The 23,255-nt window shown below is 33.2% G+C and overlaps 1 protein-coding gene across 2 annotated transcripts in view; it reads right to left on the bottom strand.

Moving 5' to 3' along the window:
* The window catches only part of LOC126880386 (CREB-regulated transcription coactivator 1), a 375,806-nt gene extending 369,550 nt beyond the window's left edge, over positions 1–6,256 (bottom strand). For both annotated transcript variants that reach the window (XM_050644219.1, XM_050644220.1), the window contains exon 1: positions 5,860–6,256. In XM_050644219.1, coding sequence (XP_050500176.1) covers positions 5,860–5,973 — 114 coding nt within the window. In that variant the 5' untranslated portion in view covers positions 5,974–6,256. The remainder of the gene's footprint in view (positions 1–5,859) is intronic.
* Positions 6,257–23,255: the final 16,999 nt, after the last annotated feature.

The raw sequence follows: 23,255 nt of genomic DNA, 5'->3' as shown, positions 1-23,255 counted from the left end.
TTTAAGCTTGCTATTAATCAACTTTTTTTTCATACGTGGGATCCAGACCTATGACTAATCTCTCTGTATGGTGTTCACTTAACGGTATAAACCTTAATTCCAGCAAATGTCATGTGCAATTAACTTTAACTGTACTCATCACCCAATATTATCAAACTATTACATTGATGGCCAATTGCTCAACACTGTAAATAAAATCAAGGACTTGGGGATTACACTGGAAAATTCTCTTTGTTTCAATACTCACATCATCAATATTATTCAAACATCTATGAAAATGTTGGGTTTTGTAAAAAGAAAAACTCATGATTTTACAAACGTATCCAGTATTAGAGTTCTTTACTTCTCCTTGGTCAGGTCTCACCTCGAGTATTGTTCTTCAGTGTGGTCCCCACACTACTTGGTCTACATTAGGAAACTTGAACAAGTCCAAAATAGTTTCGTCCGTTACATTGCTTTTAAGCTTCGCACCTATCAAGATTACACTGTATGGCAGCATCAACTGCAGGTCCCCTCTCTTGCAAGCCGGAGAAAACTAAGGGACCTTTTGCTATTATTCAACATCTTAAATGGTATATGCAGTTGTTCTCAACAACTTAATAAGATCGCACTGTTTGTACCACCTCGCATCACTAGACAGTGCAAACATTTTATGTACCCTTCCATAGGTTTAATTATTCACATTTTTCGTTCGTACCCAGAGTCTTGAATTTAGCAAACTCCCTATACAATTTACAACTGTTTGACAACTCCATCAGTCGTTTTAAAAGAAATTTAAATATTTGAGTGAAACGTCTGTAATTTGTTAACTTGTTTTTATGCTATTATTTCCATTTACTTCTATATTATATTTATATTTCTGTATGTCTGTTTTTTATATTATATTATGTTATTGTTATTATCTGTACATGACGTATTTATGTAACACTTTATGTTCAATTAAAAAATGTAATGTATTTTTATAGAATTGGGCTTGCCCGTAAAAATAAATAAATAAATAACTGGAAAAATAACACAAAAGATGGAAAAGAGATGAAACTAGTAGAGGTGGAAATTATCGTTATAAACGTATAAATAATTAACATTACATTACATAGTTTCCCACCTTTAAACTTTTGTGACAGGAGTATTTTATAAAATCCTCCTGTCACAGTGACAGTTGTCATGCTCCTCTGATACATCTAAAGGTGGGAAACTAGGTAATGTAATGTTAATTTATACGTTTATATAGATAATTTCCACCTCCACTAGTTTCATCCCTTTTTACTTTACAATGTATCATGTTTTCGATATTTTGCGTTTTTTGCCAGTAATTAGCACGCTCATCACTGTATAATCCATGGGTTTGTATTGTTATGTCGATGTGAACAGGGTGGACTCTTTGAAAAATAATATCTAAAACTACCTACATTTTCAATAGGGGAGGATATTATTTTGAGTGATTTACGTTTAACACATTCACAGACACATTTTCATCTTCACCCAGTAATGTTCCTTTATTAGGGACTGCATAGGCAGTCGTGTCCGTAAATGTGTTAACTGCTTTACCTGCTGTTTGCAGATTAGTGAAGATTTGCATTTGCAATGATCTGCCAGTTCGAGAAAAAGTTACTGAGAAAAGTATATGGCCCGGTGCAAGAGGAAGACGGCACATTGAGAATCAGGAGAAACGACGAGGTTAATGAACTGAATGAAGGGTATGATATTGTAAGAGTTGTGAAAAGTCAAAGACTGTCATGGCTGGGACATGTTCAGCGACAAGAAGATACGAAAACGACAAAGAAGATATTACAGTGGAAACCAGTAGAAAGGCGAAAAAAAGGAAAACCCAGGACGAGATGGGTGGATGACGTGGAAGACAACCTGAAAACCATGAATATAAGACAATGGAGGAGAAGGACACAAGAGAGATCTGAATGAAAGGACACAGGGCCCCCGTAAGGGTTACTGGTGCCTGTGTGCAAAAAAGGATTTTCGTGCCTCTTAAGGCTTTTTGGATCGTTTTTCTATTTATTTTTTTGAAGATCTTGGAATAAAGCAAAAAACTGAACTTTAGAACTCATATTTATAGTTCAATCACTCAGAGTAAAATATTGCAAAACCTCCGAATTTTAAAGAACCGCTTGGATTGACATGAAATTTGGAATACACACAGCTAACATATCAAATAAAAAAGTGATATTGTGCCGATGTGTGCTTCTGCCCTGGATGTGAGTTTCACCCCTTCTCAGGGGCAAAAAAACATACGTTCAAAAAAGGAATTGGATAAAATGACTAATTACAGGCAACGTTAGTTCTATAGAGTTTTTTCAGTAAGTCAATACTTTTTGAGTTATTTGCAAGCAAATATGTTCATTTTTCAACAAAGTAAAACATCTTTTTAGACGGTTTTTCGAAAATAACTCTAAAATTAAGTATTTTATTGAAAAAAATATTCTTAGCAAAAATATAGTTTATATGAAAAAGTGAAAGTGTTTAAAAGAAGCTTTATTTTTTTGATTTTTAAGTTTTTAACATCAAAAATAAGTATGTTACGCTCAAAATAATGATGGTCCCTTTTTTTAAGTAAAAAAAATCGTGAAAATCACCCCCCAATTGGAATCCCAAATGAAATAAATTGTTACCGCTTCACCACAAGTTATTTTACTTATGTATTGTTTATGTTTATACGATCTGAAGTTTTATCGGTTCAAAGTACTTACTTTTGAAAAGGCTGTAGTTAAAAGGGCTTAAACAAGTCAATAATCACCAGTGTATAGAAATTTTGAATAACCATAATCTTAACTAATTCTTTCTTGTCTTACAGGAAAACAAAAAATCCAAAATATTCCGAAAAGAAAAACCTATATTTTTATACTGCTTGAGATTTTTGGTATCACTAATAATTTTTAAGCTATGTATTTTGAAAAAAAGGAATTTTTTTCAAGATAAAAAAAATATTTTAAACCCAAATCTTTTCAAAAATGAGCACTTTAAACCGATGAAACTTACAGATTATATAGGTAAACAATAGGTTTGTTCGTAGTACGATCCAATCGATCAGCAACCGTTGCCAACCATCAGATGCATGCACAGTGAACAGTTAGTGTTGCGCAGTTAACAGTTAGCGTTCTTAGACTACGAACACACATGCGTATGATGGTTGGCAACGGTTGCTGATCGTTCTACGAACAAACCTAATACATCTTTTTACTTAAGCCGTCCTCTTGTACTTTACGGTGTCGAGGATAAACAATACATAATATCGCCTAGTGAGAACAATAGTGGCGAAACACGAAAATCAACGTTTTTGAGTTAAGTCCATCAATCGATATCTAAATATGCCCTCTTTTCTGTGCAATATCGGCTAACAATTATTTAATTTCCTTATTACTAGAGGGCGCCTACAAGTCTTTATGGTATTGTAAATTTGTCAAATATTTTGATGCATTAACGACGAAAGCACACCAAACTTTATATCAACACTGGCGAATCTGTAATTACGCCGTGCCTGTATGTATTTGACATATTAGATATTTTATTAAAGATAGTAGTACAATGTGCAATAGTGGCGAATGAGCACTTTTGTCTATGTGGTCGTTTTTGCTTTTGTGTTTTTTTTACAAAACTTCTTACAGAGAAACTCCGTTTCAATTGTTCTTAGGTACTTAGAAATAGCAAACCAAGAAACCGTCTATCCACTTTAGATCAGTATTGTTTAATTCCACACTATCAAGAACCAATATTCATTTCTAAAAAGAAGTCTTACAAAATAAATCAATTGCTTCTACCCACAATCATCTCTTTAGTAGTTTGAAATACGAAACAGACGTGAGTGAAATGATGAATTTAATTTTACTATTCATAGTTCTTTTGCTTACTTTTTATCTTTTATCATGTTTATCGTTTTCATAATTATTACTAAGATCTTATTTTGTTATTTTTCTATTGTACTTTAGTTTCATTTTGCGAATAACTGGTGTGTACAATAAAATATTTTATTTGATGCGTTTAATTTATTTTTAAAAGTAAATTTTTTAATTATTTAAAACAGAAACTAAACTGTTGTAGTATAGTAGTAGTAAAGTATAGTGGCGAAACATCAAATTAAACATCCTCGATAATGCAATAATGGCGTAACGCACAAAAAAAATCAAAAATGAATACAATATCCATTTTTTCTTCAAATAAAATTACTTCTACTAATTGGTTTACATATCTAGAAAGCATATTATTAGAAAAATTCTGCAAAATGATTACCTATTAGTCAGTTATTATCAGTGTGCAGTATGCAGTATGCAGTTTAGCAGTTTCATCAAAACTTCAAATACGATTATCTCTAAATGTTAATTTTGAAGTTTCGTCACTATTGTTCTCACCAGGCGATATATAAACTAAATGGTAAAGTGGTAACGATTCATTTAATTTGAGTGCTAATTAGGGGGTGATTTTTTGATTTATTTTGGCAAAAAAAGAGACCAACTTTATTTTGAGCGTAAATTACTTTTGATGTTAAAAACTTTTTGAAAAAACAAAAATAAAGCTTTTTTTAAACACTTTAAAGAAGTTGTAATGAGTTTTTCCCAGAAAAGTGGTTTCCTCAGTGCTTCATTTTTTGATTATTTCACATTAAAATATTCAATTTGGAATTTGACGAATAAAAACCTTCTTTTCATTAGCTACAACTCTACTTCTACTGGGTTTACAGTGTTCATAATTATATCAACTTACTTTTTGAGTTATTTGCGAAAAACTGTCTAAAAACGGAGTTTTTGCTTTGTGAACATTCGAGTTTCTGAACCATTTCTCTAACGGCTGCTGCGTGAAATAGTTTTTCTACTGTGGTTACACACCATTGTCTAATATTTCGCAACCATGACAGTTCATTTCGATGAATTCATTCCTTCCACTTTTCCTTGTATTATAAGACGAAGTAGATGGTATTTGGGCCCTCTAATTATATGGCCGAAGTATTCTGTTTTTCTCCTATGTATACCTAATCCTATTCAATTCATCAACTTTTATTTTAAAATTCATTTTTGTTTTTTTTTTTGTTTTTTTGCAATTTTTGATCCTGGGTTTTGGCGCCTCTAAAGGATGGCGCCCGTGTGCATTGCACACTTTGCACATATGGCAACGGGGCCCTGAAAAGACATAGCCAGACAGGCAAAGAACCATCCAGGGTTACGATGCCAAAAGAAGAAGAAGAATAATCTGCCAGTTGCAAATAAATGAAGTATAACATAAAATTGTATGGGATCTTTATTTCTTTATTTTGCATGAAAACTTTATTGGGAATATTGCTGCATTTAAAAGGTTATACAGATACTTTGTTAATGTTTTTAAATCCATTTAAGATTATTTTCAGAGTTGCAAGCAATGAGTGCACAGATTTACATTGTTGACAAAACTAAAGGTTTTGCAAATGCAGTATTATTGCATTACAGAGTTTTTAAAGGATAATAAATTTTGAAGACAATTATCTCAAAATCAATAGAAAGATCCCTTATACCTTTTATGTGTAACCCTTTAAATTTGTCTTTATTTACAACCTAAACATAAATAAACAACCAAAAAGAGCAATAAGGATACAATAAAGCACTAATTTGTTGCTGTCAAATCATGCTGTACTAGTTTATTGATTGTCACAGATCTTTCTGTTGATTGTACTGCAATGTTTTTATTTTTACAAAACACCATCAGGAATATTTAAATTCGCATTTTATATACCCTAATGATAATAGCATCGTATACGGATTAAAACAACACGATTAGATCGTGCTTAAAACTGTTAAAATTGCAGAAAGAAGCACTGGGATATTGTTTACATTGTCATTCATCAAAATTGGGAAAATTTGAAAAGATGATATTTTTACTTACCTTCGCCGTGGCTTCTATAACTTCCTTCATAATCTTCTCGAAGGCTGCAGTCTCTTCTGCCTGCCTGTGATTATGTAGAGCTATTTTTTCACTAAATTTTCTTGGATTCGCCATGACTACCCACTGTTACTGTAGCAAACTGACACTACTAACACTAAAAACAACACGCATGCGTTAATTGCTTTGAAAAATAGGCGCTAGTGCCCTGTCTGTTGCTCTGAAATAATCCTAATTTTTTTATCAATTTCCATCACGAACATACTAATAAAAACAATCCGTATAAATCACTTTATTGCGCATTATTCGTCGAGATTTTACAATTATAATCAAACACTAAAATAAAAACAGCTCACAATCTGCTGTGAACAATGCTGTTTCAAGGACTGTTTGTTTGATTTGAAATAAACTTCGTTCGTTTCGTTGGCGCTGTTATGTTTTCTTTCTACTCTAGAACCGCCTTTTTGACATTTTACCAACAGAAGTCAGAAAACAGGGTCGGCGTGAGTAATAATTATTGTTGTATATTGCGATTGATTATAATCATAATAACTCATGAACATAACTACATTTTTGTTTTTGGCGTTTCAATTTCTATTGCGGAAATCGTTAAAAAAAATTATAATTAAGAAGCTATGTTAATCTGTAAATATTCATTAATTTTCGATTTGTTATATACCTATGTAATCATCCTTTATTAAAGGTTAACATAATTTCTTAAGGGCGTAGGAGCAAAATCTCGCTCCAATGTGTTTTAAATGCATTCATTTTTTCGAATCCTGAAAAAACTAATAAACATTTTTGAAAAATTTAAACGCACAATGAAAGATTGCATTATTACCGAGGGCCGAAAGTTCCTAAAAACTTTTATAATGTTTATTTTAATACGTTACAAGGGTGAAAAAAGAGAAAATTTAGTATGATTTTCAATTTCAAATATCTGATTCAACAGAAACTTTTTGGTTATTCTAAGGAATTTTCGGCCCTCAATAAAAATGTAATCTCTCATTCTGCGTTTAAATTGTTCAAAAACCACTTATTAGTTTTCTCAGGATTCGAAAAAAATTAATTCATTTAAAACACATTGGCGCGAAATTTTGCAGCTACGCCCCTAATTATAATATTTTTAAAAACGAATGGAAATCGACACGTCAAAAACAAATGTAAAATATGATTGTCATTACGATAAATTGTGGTGTATTCCCATATAAATACAATGGTAGGGGAGCCCAAGTGGGGATTTTTGCAGTTACTCGGTCGCGTTAGATTATTACATGGGAAGAAACCTTGTACCCTGAAAATGTACCTCTACCATATATTGGCTTTTAATACAGGGGAATTCCTTAAGGGCGGCCGAAAAAAAATCTATCCTTAGACAAACTCGACATTGTCAGATTAAGATAAGGTAAGTTAAGTACATGCAAAACAGTGTATATTTAAAAAATCTGACGATTTAAGCGGGAGGGATTTTGTTTGTAAGGAAATGGGGAGTTAAGTTTCACAAGAAAAAAGCGAATAATTCGCGAAATCAATGACGGATCGAAAAACTAAAAAATACATGCTCAATATTTTTCAAAAATCTATCGAATGGTACCAAACACGACTTCCCACGGAGAGGGGTGGGGGCAAATTTTCAATTTTAAATATGAATCCCGCGATATTTTGCAAAATGAACATCATCATTATTCAATATTTTTGAAAAATCTATCGAATGGCACCAAACACGACCCCCCACGTAGGTGGGGTGGGGGTTACTTTAAAATCTCAAATGGGAGCTCCCATTTTTATTGCAGATTTGGATTCCTTACGTAAAAATAAGTAAGCTTTATTCGAGACATTTTTTCGAATTATGGATAGATGGCGCTGTAGACTAAAAAACGATTGTTGGAAATGAAAAATTAAATTAAAAATGGAATGTCCCCACTAAAATGGAAAACTTTACTTAACTTTTTTTGGTTTTATGACCTACTCTTCACAAGCCAATAGGTCCCCATAACGCTCGAGTGACTGCACATTTAGCATACTTGGCATAATATTTACCATGCCCAAGAAAACAGTTTCAGAAACTCTAGTGTTTTTAATTATTTAAAGGACATGAACATCAGAAAAAGGAGTTGGATGTGCTTTCGTACACAAAATCTCGAATTTTAGCACAGTATACACAGGAGAACTATTCGCAATCTACAAAGCATTAGAATATACCATAAATGTTAACATAGACAGATGCCTAATAATAACAGATTCTTTAAGTTCTATTAGCAGCTCAGGCACCATTTACCCAACCCATCCTTTGTTGCGATTGATAAAGAACCATTTATACGAACTTCAGCAAAAGAATGCCATAGTAAAGTTTATGTGGATTCCGTCGCATATAGGTATACATGGTAATGAAAGAGTAGATGCTGTAGCCAAATCTTCAGTTAACAACGTAGAGTTAACAGAAACTACATACAAGAAATATTTTCATCACTGGATAAACTCCACACTAAGTGAACGGTGGCTTCAAACCTGGAACCAGTCTCAACAAAATTTGCGGGACATAAAAACAACAGTTACAAGATGGAAGAGTAAGTGTACCAACAGGAAAGAGCAGACTATATTAAACAGACTGAGATTAGGATATACACGCCTAACACATGAATACCATATTACTGGAAGTGTAAATCCAATGTGCGGTAAGTGCGGTAACAGCCTAAGTGTAAAACATATATTCCTTGAATGCCCGGCATATGCAAATAACCGGAAAAAGTGTAAACTACCGATAACGATACGTGAGTGTTTAGCAGAGGACTGTGACTTTTCGTCAGTTTTAAGTTTTTTGGAATCAATAGGGATCTACAACCAAATATAAACATCAACACTGTAAAAATCAATGTATATGAAAATCTATGTATATGTACCTATTAATGTTAATTTATGTATCTATCTATGTATCAATAATTGTAAACAAAAACTTTGTAATACCGAGCGGCGCTAATAACCATATAGGTTGATACGCCTTAAATTTAAATAAAAAAAAACACGAACATCCCAATCTATCCCAATCTATGAAATTATGATTTGAGATAAAATGTTCCAGAAGCAAAGAGAGCTCGTTTTCGAGTTATAAACAATTTAAAACCGAAATAGACAAAAAATGACCATTTTCTATGCTCAAAAATGTTTTATTCTAAAAAAATTGTATTTTAATTGAAGCGCGAATGAGAAGATGGGCGATTCAGGTTTGAAAATCATGCCCCTGATTCTAAATCAAATTTCGACACTAAACAAGTCGCTTTCAATATGGCGATGGCGACTGTCGAAATTATTTGACACGGAGATGAATGAATGGCCAAAAGCGAGGTTAGGTTTAGTTTAGATGTGTTTTGTTTATTTCTTGCAAGGAAAACTAAATCAAAAGGTATTATAATATAGCTGGGTTTAATTGAAATTTGCTTGTTTTGAGGAATTAGATAGAATAGTATTAAATTAGAAATATAATAATTGAGAATGTCCACAACATGAATCATCAACTCAATGAAAGATGTGAGGTAATAATCTGGGAAAATTAGTAAAAAACAAGGAAAATTAATTACCAGCTATTTTATTGCTGGACATGCTGAAATAAAATCTTCAAGATTTCCTATATTAGTAATATAGCTGTGCAAAGTCCACAGAAAGTGTGCTATTTTGTTTATAAACAAATTAGCGCTCCGAAATCTTTTTTTTTATTATTGCTCTAAAACTCCGAAAATTTTAACTTTAAACCAAAACACTCACATAAAAATTGACAGTAATTTAATTCTGCACATTAATAATTTATTCCAATTTCCTTCGACGGAAATTTTCTTCGGAAAATTCGGGTTTTCCAAACAAAATCTTTAATTTTCAACTAAAATTTGAGGGAAGTAATTATTTATCAATAATTAAATAATTTGGTGACAGTGACATAAATCTTTTTTGTTATGAGTGTCTTGAAGATATGAAAATTTGTATGTACAAAGAAGACCGGAATTAAAAGGTATCTAATGGTTCAAAGATTAAAATCCTGTTGTTTATAACTCTGTCGCAAATGCCGGTCAAATTTGACCGGTTATACCTGGAATCACTCCTCGCAATTCAATTTGTTTTTCTTCGAAAAGGACACAGAAGCCGTGCTCTTTTCAACAGCGTTAACTTAATTTAATTTAATCTAATATTTTCTGAGGGGTTCTATTTGCTTATAAGCCAAAAAATTGTTTCTTTATAACATTCCCGAGACCGCTCAAATGGTCCAATTTCAATCCTGTAAGGTACGTTGAATAGGTATAGTGCTTTTTTATATGAAAATCATAGTTATTCTGGTGTATCATAATCTTTCTGGTTATTATTTCGACCGAAATTTTTTAATTAACATTTTAATTATTGCTAAACTATTGGTTAGATTGTCGCCGGTCTCCTGATATACAGAGAGGGGCTAAATTATGGAATAAATTCATTTTCTCTAAAATGGACGATTTTAGAGAAAAATCCCGAAACAGGTCGATTTTTATTTTTAAATTAAATTTCTTGGCATATATTTCAAACTAGTGACGTCATCCATCCGAGCGTGATGACGTAATTATTTTTTTAAATAGGAATATGGGTTCGTGTTGTAGCTCATTTACAAAGGCGTTCAATTCTCTATTCAGTATTATAAACATTAGTTTCATTATTTATACAGGGAGGCCAAGAAAAATTTTGAATTAAATTAATTGACGCAAGAAGAAGAATGCATGTAATTTATTTAACTCAAAATACATTGTATTGCTGTCAGAAAATAGAAAAAAATGTTTATTTTGCAAATAAACATTGCTTTTAGCTTAAATTAAAAGTTCAAACTGCCAATAGGTAGGAGGGAGTCTGTTTGTGATTTAATTTAAGCGAAAAGAAATGTTTATTTGTGAAATAAACCTTTTTTTCTATTTTCTGACAGCAGTACAATGTATTTTGAGTTAAATAAATTACATACATTCTTCTTTTTGCGCCAATTAATTTAATTCAAAATTTTTTTTTGGCAACCATGTATAAATACCTAATGATATTAATGTTTATATTACTGAATAGAGAATTAAACGCCCTTTCAAATGACCTACCACACGACCCCTATTCCCATTAACAAAATTATCGATTACGTCATCACGCTCAGATGGATGACGTCACTAGTATGAAATATATGCCAAAAAATTGTAATTTAAAAATAAAAATCGACCTCTTTCGGGATTTTGCTCCAAAATCGTCCGTTTTAAAGAAATGAATTTATTCCATAATTTAGCCCCTCTGTATAATCTACTATAATAAATCTTTCATGTCTTCAATTATTTAATTATTGATAAATAATTAGGTACTTCCCTAAAATTTTAATTGAAAATGGCAGATTTTTTGGGAAAACTCGGATTTTCTGAGTAAAATTTTTGTTGAAGGAAATCGGAAAAAAAATAACTTTGTGCAGAACTAAATTACGGTGAATTTTTATTTGAGTGTTTTTGGCTCAAAGGAAAAAATATAGGAGTTACAGACCACTAATTGAAAAAAAAAGAAGATTTAGGAGGCTAATTTGTTTATAAATAAAATAACACACTTTCTGCGGACTTGTCATACCCCATATTACTAATATATGCAATCTTAAGATTCGATTTTAGCAATAAAATAGCTGGTAAATAATTTTTCCCAAAAATGGTATTTTTTCGATAATTTTCCCAGACTATCAACAAAATCCAAGAAACCGAAGCGCCAACCCAAATTCTGAGCAGTCTCAACATAATAAGGTTAATATCCCCAAGAATCGCGCGGTGTCGAAATGAAATTGCGACTGTCGAAATGAATTAGAATCAGGCCCCATTATTGGTTTGTATTTTTGATTGCCTACCTTGTAGAAAATAATCAAATCTTGAAATTCTCACTAGCTAGATACATTCGTTGTTAGGACATAGTTATTGTAAAATGTCTTTTAATGATATTCATTATTAAGTTGTTGTTTAATTTTAATTTATAGTCCTGTTGAATAAACATTATTCAAATTTATTCTTCAAAATTTTTACTGCGCCATCTGTTATGTACATTAGTAAACACTACGAAGTTTGTCTACTGAATTTCTGATTACAATGATAGATGGCGAACTTAGGACTTTCCATTTTGTAAATTCAGGGTGATTTTTTATTTTTTTTAGATCAGTTTTTTAATAATATAATATAAATATTATATTATTATGTAGTTTGTGAAAAAAACTAGTGAATATCTACCAATCTTCATAAAACATTCGGAAGAAAAATTGAAGTGAAGGAAAATGCAGGTAACTTTTAATTTGATTGCACTTTAAAGCTTAATAGTCCAGGCTGTATGCTCGCCCCCGTTATGTTAAATTATACCGATTCGTTTTTTTGCACAAACTTATTCAAAAAGAGGTCCTTATAACAAATCCACAAATTCAAATTTTAAATCGCATATATATAACTCGACAAAAATCCTATATAACTCGAGCTTTTTCCTGGTATCAAAAATACTAAAATAGAGAAATTATATTTTAAAAACGTGATTTAAATTCCTCATAATCCCTAATCTGTGTCTGTTATTCTTGCATATTATTACACACGTAAATTATACCAAAATATACAATACAGCCATAGACTTCCTACCATGTAACTAAGTAACATAATTGGTTGGTCAAAGCACAGCCGGCAAAGATATTATATTTCAAAACACCAAATATCTTCACACTATACTCACGCCTTGTTTATTTTATTCAAATGTTCGTAAATTTTGTATCAGCAGTTCCCAGCGAAAATGTTCGATTTGCAGTAAAATAAACAAGGTTCTGAATCTATTTTCTTGCAGCGCGCGGCGGCCCGTCGTAAGTATTAATCCCACATAAGCAATATTTTAAATAAACAGTGGATATATAAGATTAATAGTTCACAGCTCTTTCAATTTAGTAATAGTAATAGGTATTCTATGTGAATAGAAATACATAAACAGTTTGTCAATTTACTGTGCGGTAAAAAGAACCATATCAGTGTTGCATTTCATTCAATTACATAATATAAAATTATATTTGGTAAGTACTCAGTACTATTATTACTGCAGGGGTGTAATTTTGGAAAATTATTATTTTTATTTGATTAAATGGAGTGGAATCCAAAAATACTTATCTGGGGAGCAAAATAGAAAAAGAAACGTCGAAAAAGAAGAAATGGTAAAAAACAATCTGGTTATCTTAGCCAATTTCTGAAAAAAAGTTAAAAGTGATGTTGTTTTACCCAATGATAATGATGCGTCCAACAAAACTGTAACCGAACCTAATTTACCTAGGACAGTGGTCGGCAAACTTTTTAGCCAAAGAGCCACATATTATGAACATTATAACAATTTAAAAAAAAAATGGGAGCCAAATCTGCTTGTTGAATTGTTGATTGAAAAATGCTCCCAGCGATATTCTAAAAATAAAAAAACCACATGTTCTACATCAAAAAGTATTCAACCAAAAAATTTTTTTAACGCCTAGCCCCATCCATAACCCCCCAAAAAATTAAAACGTGTTTTTTCGTTTTTTGGCAATACCTTCGTTTCTAATCGTAGAAACTTCTATTTTCTTTCGTTTTGTAAGGTTTTATTTCCTGCAACACTGTATTTTTACAAAATTTTTGGCGCAAAATCCATTTTTTTAATGTTGATATAGAACCGAAAAGGGAGAGAACAACAAATGTGAGCTTTTTCAGCTGATCATAAGAATCAGGAATACTATTCCAAGAGTTGAAAATGATCATGTCTTCCTTCTCCAGGTCATTCAAAGCAGACCTGTTGTGTTGTGAACATTTTTTTCTCCAATATTTCCAATTCAACACAAAGACGTTCGAATTTATAGCGCCATACCATCCCTTTCTTAGATCCAGAAATTGTATTTCAAAGCTATTAATGCCAATTTCAAAAGGAGAAAAATTCCAACTCGGTTATGGTAGCATTAAGAGGATTTTTTACAAATGCTAAAGTTTGTAAGTTTGATAAAAGCTAATTTATCAGAATTATGTAGGTAATGTTTTTCCTACCAAGTTTATTTTAACTGAAAATATTATTGCGCTTTCCGTGGATTTTGTGCCAGAGCCGCATCTAGTGAACCAAAGAGCCACATGCGGCTCCGGAGCCGCACTTTGCCGACCACTGACCTAGGACATCCACATCCACACAATTTGTTGATGGCCAAGCCACAAAATCAGGTGGCTTAACCACAGAAAGTAACACAGAGGACGTCCCATTATCCAAGGTATCCAAGGTAATGTTCAGTACAAAGCTACAAAGCCTCATCACTCGTTATGTACTGCGATGGGGAGGGGTGGTGGTAAAGCTTGGGTGTCAGATAGGTACCACTCCTTTACGCAGTGCGACCGGTTTGATCCATAGATTAATAATATAGTATTACCGGATCTTGATGGGTTTGATCTTCTTACGGAGTGCGACCTGTACTAGTTTTGCAGGCGGTCATCTGATACCCTAGCACCGGTACTGGGTACCTCCCGGCACCCTGTGGATTTGTTATAAGAACTTATTTTTTTGAGTATCGTAAAACGGGGCTAGGCACTTGATAAAACTTTTTTTAAACTTCGTTCTGCCACCAAATAAGTTAAAGGTATTTTTGAAAGTAAAAATTAGTGTGATGGTCGAAATGGTCTAAAGATAATCTTTCCTTATTAAAAAAGTGTTTTGGCTTCTTTATGTTTGCAAAAAAATATTAATTGTTAATTTTCAAGTAGCCCCTCGATGGGGTTACATGAAAGTAAGCCTTTAAAAAGGTAGTATTTCAAATATCCCTTTTGTAGGGGCTCAAATAGCCCCTTTGTAGGGGCTACTTGAAATAGCAAAATGAAATAAAAACCTATTGTGTCTGAGTTTCATTAAAATCGATAAAAAAACACGGTTTTTAGGAATCGTCGTAATTGATGGGAATCACATCTTCTAATACTCTTGACAAATTGTCAAAATATGTAATCGTTTTATGGTCGACTTTAGCTCGACTTTGTTAAATCGACTGCGACATTCTCTTCGACAGCTGTTCTTTGTGTTGATTTAAGAGCTTCTCCATCCAATCTGCACCAGGTCGATTATTTTTAAGAGTTTTTACTTGCGCACCTTTTCTATTTAAATAGTTTTCAACCAAACTCTGTATGTCGGAGGGCTCAAAGGGAAATCCCCATTCTGAAGCTTTACTAATAACTTTAACAAGGGCTTTTTCATCTGCTTCTGATAACGCAGTAGGATGACCAGGATTTTGGGGGTGCAAATTGTTAATTTTTCTATATAAAGTTAAATATGTTATATTGTATTCTTCGCTTAGTTGCATTAAATTTCCTTTTTCGTACCTTCGCACGGCATTGTTCAAGCAGTCCTCTTGACTATAATTCCGATAGTATCTGCTTCCGACTTTTCTTTTATAAATTCTTACCATTTTCAAATAGCCCCTAAAATGACATTAAATTATAAAGTCGCCGCCACTGGTGTCAAAATTTAAATTAGGTCTAAAGAAAGGTTAGATTCGGGATTAAGGATTAATGCAAGTTAGGCAAACGAAATCTTAATAAGTTACCGATAGAAATAGCAATTCTGCAAATGAAAGTATTCAGGTCACAAAAAAATGCTTATTTTTGTGATATTTTTCTTTTCATATACGCAACACCGGTAAACACAGAGCAAGGATAAACAACAATGATAAGTCGTGGGCAGGCATGCCTTTTCAAGTGGCACTGGATACGAGTAAATCGGGCGAATCGTTCAGTGACAGCACTTACTTAAAAAGATGATTGCGTTTATTTTTAAGTTACCCCGCTATTTTCAAGTAGCCCCGTTTTACGGTAGGTACCTAAGTTTGTGCAAAAAAAAAAACGAATCGGAATAATTTACCTAACAGGGGCGGGCGTACAGTCTGGACTATAAAATTAAGCTTTAAAGCATTGGAATACCTACAACAAACCGGCATATTTATGCTTCGTGGACCCTAAGAAAGCAGTTGACAGGGTCAAATTAAAGGACGTTATAGTTCGTACGCTATAAGTTTTTCCACGCATCACGATTCATTTTCAAACAAATTAAGTCAAAACATAAAGTGAAACGAACATCGATGTGTATATACATTTTGTATACTGTATACGTATACTATTAGGCAGGCCGCACATCAAAGAAACATGAAACGTAAATCACGTTTCATGGAAATAAAACACTGCTAAACAAATAGACGTCCGGCCATTTGTGAAACTCTCCGAAAATAAAAATGTTTTATGAGCATGAATCACACTCGTTTCATTGGTAGGCGGACTTCAAGATTTGTTTAGCCGTGTTTTATTTTCATGAAACGTGTTTTACGTTTCAGTTCGGAAAAGTTATAGAGGACGAACAATATCCAGTTGATATACTCAAGAGAGGTACCTACCTCTAGAAATAAATTAAAACGATCGAAAACATCTACCAGAACAACATAATAAAAGTAAAAGTAGAAGATATACTAACTGACCCCATTGAAGCTGGTAATGTGATAAGACAGGGGGATTCACTGAGTCCTTTATTGTTCAACCTGAACCTGGTCATGATGAAATAATAAAAAAATTAAGAACTAAAAAAAATACCACATGGGAGAAAAACAACTTAAAATAATCTGCTATGCAGACGATGCAATATTAATCTCTCAAAGTGAAGATGATTTCTACAACGTATGCTGCACCAATTTAATATAACCGTCAGAAAATTTAACAAGTTAATTTCCGCAAAAAAGACAAATTGCATGGTTATAATAGCAAAATATCTAGGTATCACACTATCTAGCTACGGACAGCTCGAAACAAAAGTGGAAGATCAAGTGAATGGAGCAAACAGAGCCGCAGGTTTCCTGAATGACACAGTATGGAGAAATAAAAATATCGGAAAAGAAATGAAAGGCAGAATTTATAAAACAGTCATCAGGCCAATAATGACATACGCGGCAAAAACACGACCCGACACACAGAGGACAAAAATATTGCTCTAAACAGCGGAGATGAAAACCCTTCGAAAAATCGATGGTAAGACTCTATGGGACAGAGCTAGAAGTACAGATATACGACGGAGATGCAAGGCGGATAACATTAATAACTGGGTAAGAAACAGAAGAATAGAATGGAATGACCACATAAGCCGAATGACAACAAATAGAGTAGTCAGGTACAAAACAAATAATATTTTTTGCGTCATTACATTTCCCAAACCGGCGTAAATATTTGCTCAAATCTTGCTCGGTTGATGGTACTTTCATTATTATGGTTCACCCAAAAATTTTACAACTCCTTATCCGAGTGAGACTCAAAACTACTGAAAACTGCTTTATCATGTGATTGAAGCTCATGTTAGGTGTTGAACGGTAGACAAATCAGAGTTATATCTTTTTTCATTACAGCTTGTAAAATTTGAATATCTAAATGAGCTCCATCAAAAATTAAAAGGGCTGGTTCAAGATTTTTCAATCGGCAGAAGTGATCTAACCACTCTCTAAATGCTTCTGCTGTCATGCTTCCTTTCTTGGTCATTAACATTTTTGTGTCTGCCGGAAGATTATAATAATAATAATGATGAAAGGCCCGAGCTTGAAATTAACGAAGTAGTTACAGGACCTGACATAACTATGGACGAAATTGAACAAGCAATAAGATTAGCAGAGACCAGAAAAGCGACGGGACCAGACGAAATACCGAATGAAATAATAAAGCTCTTCGAAAATTCAGGTAAAAGATCTCTCCTTCATCTTTTAATAAAGTTTATCAAACTGGCTATATACCAACGGATTGGCTGCTGTCGACTTTTGTGACGATACCTAAAAAAGCAAACGCGAAAAGATGTAGTGACTACCGAACCATTAGCTTGATGAGTCATGTTTTAAAGATATTTCTACGAATTTTGCTCTCTAGGATGTACCAAAAAATAGAAGAACAGCTTGGTGATACACAGTTTGGATTCCGCAATAACCTTGGGACCATAGAAGCACTGTTTAGTATTCAGGTTATGGTACAGAGATGCAGAGATGTCGGACATCCGGTTTATATGTGTTTCATTGACTTTGAGAAGGCCTTTGATCGGGTAAAACATACGGAATTGCTATTCTTCAGAAAGGGGTATTGATGATAAAGACCTACGCATTATCAAAAATCTTTAATGGCATCAACGTGCAAACATCAGGATTGGCTGGGACACGTCTGAAGAACTTCAAATACGAAGAGGAGTAAGGCAGGGCTGCATTTTGTCCCCACTAATATTTAACATCTATTCTGAGTTTGTTTTCAATAAAGCAGTGGATAATGCTCAATGTGGTATCAAAATGAATGGCGTCAATATTAATAATTTGAGATATGCGGATGACACGGTGTTAATTGCGAGCAATTATGGAGAACTTCAACATCTGATTAATAGGATTACCACAACGTGTGATGAATATGGACTCAAGCTAAACACCGCAAAGACCAAGGTGATGGTTGTCAGTAAGACGCCAATACAACCGGAAGTAGTAACAGCTTATGGTGAACAATTAGAGAGAACTAACAGTATCACCTACCTTGGTTGTAATCTAAATGAGAACTGGGACATGAGCAAAGAAATTAGAATACGTATAGAGAAGGCAAGAGCTGCATTCTTTAAGATAAAGAAACTTTTATGTGGAAACAACATTACTTTGAATCTTAAAATTAGATTAGTGAGATGTTATGTGTTCTCTACTCTTTTGTACGGTGTCGAAGGTTGGACTTTAACAGATACTCTTCTCAAGAAATTGGAAGCCTTTGAAATTTGGGTATACCGAAGAATCCTACGAATAAGTTGGGTGGATAGAGTTCGTAACGAAGTTGTTTTGCACCGGATGGGAAAAGTCACAGAAGTCGTCAGACCAGTTAAAAATCGAAAACTTGAATATTTTGGCCATGTTATGCGACACCCAGAGAGATATAATATACTCCATTTAATAATACAAGGCAAGGTAGACGGAAGAAGAGGGCCAGGTCGAAGAAGAACGTCATGGCTTAAAAACCTGAGAGAATGGTATAACAGATCCTCTGTATCCCTTTTCCGAGCTGCCGTTAACAAAATTGCTATAGCCAACGTTCGATAATCGAGCACGGCACATGAAGAAGAAGGAAGATTATAATACCATTCTGGCTTATCGTGTTGCCATTTCATAATATAAGTGGCGGAATGCTGTTGCCTACACCGTTGCCACATGCCACCTTTAGCACTTTTATTAGCCGATACAGTTTTTTGGTGACGCGGTGTAAGCTAGCATCCTTTTTCATCATTGTTGTAAATTTGAGCAGGCTTCTCAGCGAAACCTTTCTCAAATAAAATCTGTCGAAATTTTTCGAAATAGTCACTAACAATTGTACGATTAAATTTTTGTGCTCTGGCCAAGTTTAGTTTTTGAGCTTGATGCTTTGCAGTGCAAGGATGCCTCGAGAAATCAATTTCATCCATTTTTTCCATCTCCTTTTTAACCGAGAATGGATGCGTAAGAAAAGCATGCAAGCTTTTTCATAATATTATGGGCAGGGCCGCGCCAAGGCTTTCAAGCGCCCTGGGGCAAGTAATTTTAGGCGCCCCTTTCCTCCTTCCTTTGTAAGTAGTTTTTTGTAGCTTAGTGAATCGTTATACGGTATACCTACAAACTATTTTTTATGTGTAGTAATGAAACAAAGACTTACTCACAATCATTTAATTATACTCAAAGTATAATTAAATGATTGTGAGTAAGTCTTTGTTTCATTACTACATTTAATATGGACTCACATATGCAACCCATTCAATATTTTTTATGTGTTAGGAAAGTATCATCATCATCATAATCTAACCGTTATCGTCCACTGCTAAACCTAGGCCTCCTCTAAGTTTCTACAGGTCTCCCAATCTTGAGCTACCAGCTATCCAGTTCCCGGCAGTTCTCTTTACATCGTCACTCCAGCGCGTTGGTAGTCGATTTCTGCTTCATTTATCCGATTGTCCGCCGGCGATCGCTATTCCTATAATCTTCTAGTCTAGCTGTTGTTCGGTGTTCTTGCCACATGACCTGCACATATCCATTTCTTCTTTGCTACATGTTCTACTATGTCTTTGATTTTTGTCCTTTGCCTGATATTATTTGGTATTCTGTCTCCTTGTGATTTTTAGCATGGCCCACTGGGTAACCCTTATTTTCTGCTCTTAGATTTTCAGCAGCAGTAAAGTAATATTATACTGATTATTTCATTCATAGGCGATTCTGACCAATAGAAAGCTACAGAAATCTAAATTAAATTGATAATTTTTGATAATTGCCCGTCGTCAAGTATATTACGTCAGATGCCCTTCGTTGCTAAGAAAAAATACATTCAGTGACATTAATGTTTTAAAAATTATAAAAGTGATGACTTTCAACCGTCAAATACATATTTATAACAACTGTGTGTTTAATTGTACTAATTTGTACTTACATAAATAAATTACAATAAAATTTTGGTTTTGAACAGTTTTATTCATGAAATAATTGCAACAAATTGCACTCGATCTCTAAAATGAATATAGAATTTTTGCCCTCGTGGCACTTTGACATAATTTCACTCGCCTTACTGTCAAAGTGTCACTCGGGTAAAATTCAATAATTTTAGAGCTCTTGTGCAATTACTACTGATAAGTTATTATGAATACTATAAATATTTACAAAAAACAACGATTACATTATCAGAGAACAAATAAATATATAATAATTATTATTATTACTATAGTTCATTTGCTCATGGTTTTTGCTCTGTATATTAAAGAACCGCTTGGATTGACATGAAATTTGGCATACGCATAGCTTATTTATAACAAAGAAAACAATTGATATTGCGTCGTCGGGGATGAAAAAATATACGTTAAAATTAATTCCCGAAGTGGATAAACTGACCAATTCTAAGCAACTTTTGTTCCATATACAGTTTTTTCACTAAGTCAATATTTTTCGAGTTATTTGCGAGTGAATATGTTCATTTTTCAACATAAAAACCACGGTTTTAGACGGTTTTTCGCAAATAACACAAAAAGTGTATATTTTATTGAAAAAATGTTCTTAGCAAAATATAGGTTATAAATAAATTAAAAAAACCTATGCACGCATGAACTCGGTAGATCTAGTAGAGGAAGAGTTGAAGCTCGAGAAAAGTGGGTTCTTATTCGTCAAATTCCAAATCGAAAATTTCAACGTGAAATAACCAAAAAATGAAGCACTTTTCGGGCAAAACTCGTTATAATTTTTTAAAGTCTTTAGAAAAAGCTTTATTTTTGTTTTTTAAAAAAGTTTCTAGCAGCAAAAGTAAGCCAGTAATGCTGAAAATAAAGTTGTTCCTTTTTTTTGGTCAAAAACATCGTAAAAATCTCCGCTTAATTAGATCCCCAATGAAATTAATCGTTACAGCCTTAAAATTTATTTCACTTATGTATATTTATATGATCTGGAAGTTTCACCATTCCAAAGTGCTTATTTTTGAAAAAAATTGGTTTTAAATAAAAAAAAAATAACTTGAAATTTTGAAAGAAATGTTTTTTTTTTCAAAATTTTTCCCAAGAATATATTTTTGATAAAAATCTTACTTTTTGAGTTATTTGCGAAAAACCGTCTAAAAACGTGTTTTTTTTTGTTGAAAAATAAACATTATTCACTCGCAAATAACTCGAAAAGTAGATATTGACTTGGGCACGTGGCACGTGGCAAAAGCACACGTCGACACAATAATCATTTTCTTCTTTGACATGTTGGCTATGTGTATGCCAAATTTCATGTTAATCCAAGCTGTTCTTTAAAATTCAGAGGTTTTGCAATATTTTACCGTGAGTGAATGGAGTAATAGTTCAGTTTAATGAGAGAAATAACGGTTCGTACACTTAGGGGATCAAAGTAATAATAACTGCTATTTTTATATCTACCTAAGATTGGTAAATTTTCAATTTTACAAGATAATAAAATATTATTAATATTTCTGGTAATTTCGGTATTGTCAAATTTTTTTTTGGCACCTACCGGCGCCTTTTTGGTCCGGCGCCGGGGGGCACCGCCCCTCTCCGCCCTTATGGACGCCGCGGCCCTGATTATGGGGGTTAACGGCTTAACCACGTACCACGTCACCAGTGGCGTCCGCGAAACCAGGGCCCGTGCCCCGTAGGGGCCCGCGTTAACGCGCTTTTTACTCGTTTTGTTTCTAATTTGTTGGGGACATTTTCAACTACATAAGTACAAACTAATAAATGTAACTGCTTAATAAATTTTAATTCTTGTGTAGGTACTTATAAATAAAAAAAAAAGATTACGTATTCATCAAAAAATTTGAAAACAAAATTTAGTAAGAAACACAGGGAATGCTTTTTAAGGTTCCTTACTCGTTTTACCTGCTTGCCGAAGCCCTTGTTTCAACACCTGTTTAAAGACTAGCCGCCGGTGCCTGCCTACACGTGCTCACTTGTACTTGTACCAACTCAAACACTTGTATTATTTTATACTTGTTATCACCAATAAGTTGTCAATAAACTACAAAGTTGCAGAAATTCGGAAACTGAGATATTCAATGCAAGTTTTGTACGGTGGGTCATAAAAATAATCCCAATACAATAGCACCCTCATCCTTTATAGCGCCCTCGTCCTCCAGCCTGTACTTTTAGGTAATTCTCACTAACTGAAATTAAATTCTAAATATAGACAATGGTGGTAAGGATAATAACGACACTAATTGCTTTTTAAGAAAATCTCGTCATTTGATAAAAGATATCAACCCCACCGTTATCCAAGGTTTGTTTTGATATTTTTTTTATTTAAGCGTTTCATCTCCCTAGAGGTTTGTATGTAATTATTTAACTTATTTATAAATGTGCCATAATATGCAATTTGAGAATCTATTTTATTGATATAAGTTGTTCATTTTTTAAAAGCTGTTTTAGTTTTCCGATATTTAGGTTTTTAATTATTACTGGAGATTTAGATTTAGAGATGTAGAAAATTTTTGAGTTTCAATATTTATAAAAACGGCATTAATTAATATTAACTTACTATTTTAATAGTCCATTGTTTTTTAAAAAACTCTCCAACACCAAAAGTAAGTAAGTTACCACCAAAATAATGTTGGTATCTTTTTTTGCTTGGTAAAGAAAAATCGTGAAAATCACCCTCTAATTAGCATCCGAAATAAAATTAATCGTTACCGTTTCACAAATAACTTTACTTACCTATGTATTGTTTATAATATATGTAAGATTCGTGGTGATACGAGTCACTAATCACGAGTGTATGCAAATTTTGAACATCCATATCTTATATAACCAATTTTTGTCTTCAGGAAAACAAAAAGTCCAAAATATTTACAATAGCAAAACCTATATTTTTTACTAGTTGAGATTTTTGGTATCAC

The sequence above is a fragment of the Diabrotica virgifera genome, chromosome 2 (assembly GCF_917563875.1).
Source record: "Diabrotica virgifera virgifera chromosome 2, PGI_DIABVI_V3a".
Lineage (NCBI taxonomy): Eukaryota > Metazoa > Arthropoda > Insecta > Coleoptera > Chrysomelidae > Diabrotica > Diabrotica virgifera.
The sequence above is the reverse complement of the archived record's forward strand: the minus strand, read 5'-3'. Positions and strand labels throughout refer to the sequence as shown.